Here is a 5143-nt window from a genome sequence, read left to right on the forward strand (position 1 = left end):
AGGGGTGCTCACCAGGATCTGGGGGAATGGCTGTTCACATAGGAGAGCGCCCCAAGGGATGACAAGGTCGAACGGTTACAAACTCCTACAGGACCATTTCAGGCTGGACACAAGGAAGAACTTCTTTACTGTCTGAGCCCCCAAGGTCTGGAACAGACTGCTGCCGGAGGTGGTTCAAGCGCCTACTTTTTACATCTTTAAGAGAAACGTGGATGTTTTTCTTGCTGGGATCCTATGACCCCAGCTGACTTCCTGCCCTTCGGGTGGGGGCTGGACTGGATGGTCTTTCGAGGTCCCTTCCAGCCCTATTGTCTATGAAATCTGTTAAATTCTTTATCTACCTTAGAGATCAATATTTCTGTTCATAACTGTAGTACCTATGGCTTAGATCCGCATAGATACTAAGGTACCTCCTTAATTAGGTGCTTAGATACCATTAGAGATCTGGACCTGAATGCTTTCATGCAAAAAAGCTTATCAAACAGGGAGCCTCTTCAGTATTTTCTAAAGATGGTTATATTCTGAATTCATCAAATCTCTGGGATTTTTGTTCCACAGTCAGATTACATGAATTTGTTGAATATAGAGAACTCTAGTTTGCCTTACATAATTATGGAGCTCTTTTATCTCTTGGTGGAAAGTTATAATGTAGGTCTCTTTATTAGATGAGAATGTAGACAGAAGGCGCTTGTAATCATAAAAAGATTGAGTAGGCTAATTTCCTGAAGTTTATTTCCTTTTTGCAATAAATATTTATTGTCAAATGTTTATCATATTACTTTTTCATTTAGATTTTTTTAATACTTTATTGAATTAAAAATACCACATTACCATTGGCTAAAAGAGGAGACAACGATGTTTGCCAATAATTTCTACAGCTAATGCCAATGACCGGTGCCAATTTTTTTTGGTTCATATTTTTGTAGACAGCTTAGAGACTTACAATACAAGCATTCTGTAGATGAGGCATGAGAGATACAAAGATGAAGTGAGCAGAAATGTAAAGGGTTTCAGAATGAAAGCCAAGAGTTTCCTACAACATATTTCAGTTCACTGAATGCAAACACCAGTTCAGAGTAGCTTAAGGGCATGCACATATCAATACAGTGCAATGGTGTATGAAGTCAGTGGTACATACCTTCCCAGATGGTGGCCAGTTAACTCAGAAGTACTGCATTCAGGATCAGAAATACTCAGACTTCTGTTCAAATTTCTCATGAGAAAGTGTCCAGACTTCTCATGAGAAATTACTCTAAATTATTTATAAATAGAGGCGGGGGGGAGGGAGTGTTGCTTATGTTTTAAAGATGTAAAATCCTAAGACTAGATTAAAATCACCAGGGGCCAAACAAAATTCTAGTCATCTGTGCCTAACACAGAAGAATATTGTCTGCTGATCTGATATACTAACAAGTACATCGTGCAGGAGGAATTTCCAGAACACTATTTTAGGAGATGCTATTTCAGCATGAGAAAAACTGATTAGCTGGCAGCAGGCTGGCATTTCCCAATGCGAGGAGAGCATCCAAGAATGGCAGTCCTTTACTGCAACAAGGAATGCAGCAAATCTCTCTACAAAATCTGGGCCAGCAGGCTGGTACTCATAAGTATGGATGAACTTTCCTCTTCCTAGGTATTCCTGGGGTTTCCTTAAAGGGTACATATGCTCAAAGCTTGTTTCCAGTACAGTAGTCCCAGTGGTCTGATCCCTGATGGATTCAGAAAACACAGCCTCCCCTTTCTCATTGTTTTCATGCTCTGTGTTAGCTAGTTGTCAGATCCAAAATAAATACAAGAGCAAATGTGAAACTCTGAGCCTGTTCCCAGGACTTGCCCGTGTTCAACAGTTTTATTCATTTGGCGGTTGGGAACCTTGCTTATAATTATTATTTTCTTTTTCATAATCAGTTCAAAGCTCCAGAAATTCTCAGAAGGCGAAGGGATGGCTTGCTAAAAAATAATACTGGCTACCCAGTGAAAGGGCAAAACATCTGTCAGTCACTCCTGCTACTCTAAGCTAGCCATCTGTAAAACACAATATAGGGTAGAGAGTCACCACCTCGTTCTGGCGGCAGAATTAAAACGCTTAATGCTTTTCTTCTCTAGCCCTGCCAACACATTGCAAAAGTGTGGCCTGTGTAATCCCTATTTAAAATAGGAGAATATAGGTTAAGCACAGAAGTTAAGAGGCGTGTTCATAGTCAGACAGTGAATCCGAGAGAGGCAGAGCCAGGAGAAGAACGTGGGTATCCTGCCTCCCAAGCGGGTACTGTTTCTACTAGACCATGTTGCCTCCCTAGCAGACTCACTGGAAGAGCAGAGGTCCAGTGATCACTGATCAGCCAGCTGGTTCATGCATTAGTATTGCTGCAAAGGAGAATTAGATTTAGATCCTAGCAATGGCTCTCAGCCCAATTCCAGCAAGGCTAGAAGTGTCATGAGAACCTCCTCTTATTCTGGCACATTGACTTCAGATAGGGTTTGCCTGTGTTGAGGCAGAGTGTAAACTGAATAAGGACTTCCAGATCTGGCTCTGGGATTTTAACATTATCTCTGTGGGTGGCAGCTTCAAAAACACTCAGCATTGGCTTCCCTCTAAACTGACACCGAAGACAATGGGAGTTTTACTGTGCATTTCAATGAGAGCAAGCTGGGCCAAGGATGCACTCCACTGGAAAATCCCACAGCCTGTTTGCAGTAAAGAGTCCTTGCATCCTCAGTTCCTTTCCAGCTGTGCTTCCCTTCTCCAGCCTCACTCCCAGGCTTCCCTGGTCCTCTCTTACCTCCATGTTCTTACAGAAAGTGGCGTTGGTCCCAAAGAGGATCTGGCACTGCTCATCTGCGCTGTAGTGCATCCCTGGCAGCTTGTGAGGAAGCCGCACCACATACTGGCTTCGGGGGTCGGTAACCAGCAAGCAGGTGCTGACCTTGGACCTGGTGAGGGCAAGAGTGAAGCATGCCATTAAGAAAAGGGGGTGGATGGGCACAGAGGAGGTGTCACTTCCCTATACCAAGCAAGCAGAGTGCCTTAGTGAGACACAGCTGACTGTGAGCAACCAAAGATGCATCTCAGATCATTAAGTTATAGATCTGGGGCTACAGAGGAACTGAGTGTTTGCTCTGGTATACGATGAGCTAGCCATCTGACTGGCTTAAACCCTTTCTGAATTGCTAAGTGAATGAAATCAAACAATGGATGCGGTGGAAAAGGAGCTGGAAGTTAATTTACAGTTCCTGTCCTGTGCCCACTTCGGGGTGAGGGAATGACTTTGAATGAACTCTCTAAGAAATGAGCTTTTCTCCGGCTTTCACAAAACAGGCCATTTGAACGGCACAGAGCAGTCAAGACCTTCCAAAGAGGGAGGACATTTTGAGGACATCCATCTACTGTATTCCCAGACCGATTCCTGTCACCGCGAGCACGGAGGGGATGCAGTTCTAAAACAGAGGCGAAATGGTTTTCTGTTCAAGAAGCTGTCAGTGCACTGACGTATGGGGCAGATACTATTTTCCGTTTCTTTGCTGTATTCTCTGCCAGCCTCGGATACAAAGAGGCTGCAAAAGGAGGCAGACTCAATCATCTGTGCAGAAATTTTACACATATGCACCCCCCGCCTTCACCTCCCTCCCCGCCAGGCCCTGCTCTAACAAATGAGCTCAGTGTTTCCATTTCAAATCAGATCCCAGCTCCCGGCAAATACGGGACTTGCCCTGCTCGTCGTGTCCTTACTTGAGGAAGTTTTCGAGGTCGTCACGGCTGCAGGAAGACCAAGAAAGGTCACTGGGATTCCTGCCCTTCACCCACTCTCCGGACATGATGTGTGACCTCCCTGCACAGGCTAAATGGTCGTCATCATGGCTCATCCCCATGCTGTTGAGTTAAAAAAAAATACATAGATAAAGCCAAGCCACGTACATGCTTATCATTCCCCAGCGCACGTCTCCGTGATGTGCTCTGATCACCTTAGGTATAGCAGACATAGCAGAAAGTAGAGCTTAGTGGAGAATCCATCGTTAATAAATCATCCCACAAATGTAGCCTCCAGCCCAAGCGCATATCACAGTTTTCCTGAGTGTACCTCTTGAAGTTATAGTACACCTCTATAACTTCATGAGTGGGTTAGTTGGTTGTTCCTCGCTCTCCGGAGTGATGGCCACCACCGGTAGGGGCTGATGGAAACATAAATTCTGGCAGCAATCTGTAGCTGGGCGACAGCTCTGAGACGTTTCATGGACCTGCTTCTGGGACCTGATTAGTGAGTCCATCTGGTGAGTTCTCATGCAAGCCAATTCAACAAGGCATTGCTGTTTTCAGTGGGCTTCCCATGGACTTTCCAAGCAGGAACTCGCTTACTTGGAGGTTCACGAAAAGTGAGCACATGAAAGGGTTGAAGCACAGCAGAGCATTTTCAAAGCAGGACTTGCAGGAAACTCTGCCCTACTTGTCCACGTCTAGCAAAAAAAGTTAAATTAGAGCGGAGTTGAGCACAGTCAACCAATACCGAAGTAAAATTCATGTGAAACACTGGGCCTAACTATGCCCCTGTGCCAGTGTAAATCAGGAGGAACTCCACTTGACTTACAAGGGTTACTCAAAATGTGCACTATCCTTTAAGATAAGAGCACCCAGATGCCCCGATCAGAATCAGGGCCCCTTTTTACTCAGCACTGCCCCAGCCAGTAGAGATATATGCAAAATACAACCCACTATAGCTCATCCAAACAAATGATGCACATTGGGTATATGCAAACATAACTGAGAAAGTAAAATATCAATTCACTGAGTCTGCCCAAAGTGTTTTACAAGCCAGCGAGGTACTTCTGAGGTCATGGGTTAACACCACAGTTTTTTCTGCTGTGCAATGAGAGGATATGTGACTTGGGAAAGTTCACGTAACACGCAAGAAAGAGAACTGAGAGAGCATAAACCCTAAATTCCCAGCCCATCCACATAGTGCCACCTACCAACACTGTTAGGACTTCAGGCTGCCAGTATTAATTTTCTAGCAAAATAGCAGTGATCAGCATTAGGATCCAAAAGACCAGCCACAAGAGTAACAACGAGTCTCCCAGCTAAAGAACCAGTTTGTTCCTCAGCAGGATTCAACACTGACAAGTGCAAGGTGCTGCACCTGGGGAGGAA

At 44.7% G+C, this 5143-nt stretch overlaps 1 protein-coding gene across 1 annotated transcript in view; it reads right to left on the minus strand.

Moving 5' to 3' along the window:
* ADAMTS17 (ADAM metallopeptidase with thrombospondin type 1 motif 17) overlaps positions 1-5143 on the minus strand; it is a 252778-nt gene that overhangs the window by 144688 nt on the left and 102947 nt on the right. Inside the window, exons 8-9 of the mRNA XM_019533183.1 lie at positions 3731-3871; positions 2784-2934 (exon numbers count right to left, since the gene is read on the minus strand). Coding sequence (XP_019388728.1) covers positions 2784-2934; positions 3731-3871 — 292 coding nt within the window. The remainder of the gene's footprint in view (positions 1-2783; positions 2935-3730; positions 3872-5143) is intronic.

This window comes from Crocodylus porosus, unplaced genomic scaffold (genome assembly GCF_001723895.1).
Source record: "Crocodylus porosus isolate Cpor-Errol unplaced genomic scaffold, CroPor_comp1, whole genome shotgun sequence".
NCBI lineage: Eukaryota > Metazoa > Chordata > Crocodylia > Crocodylidae > Crocodylus > Crocodylus porosus.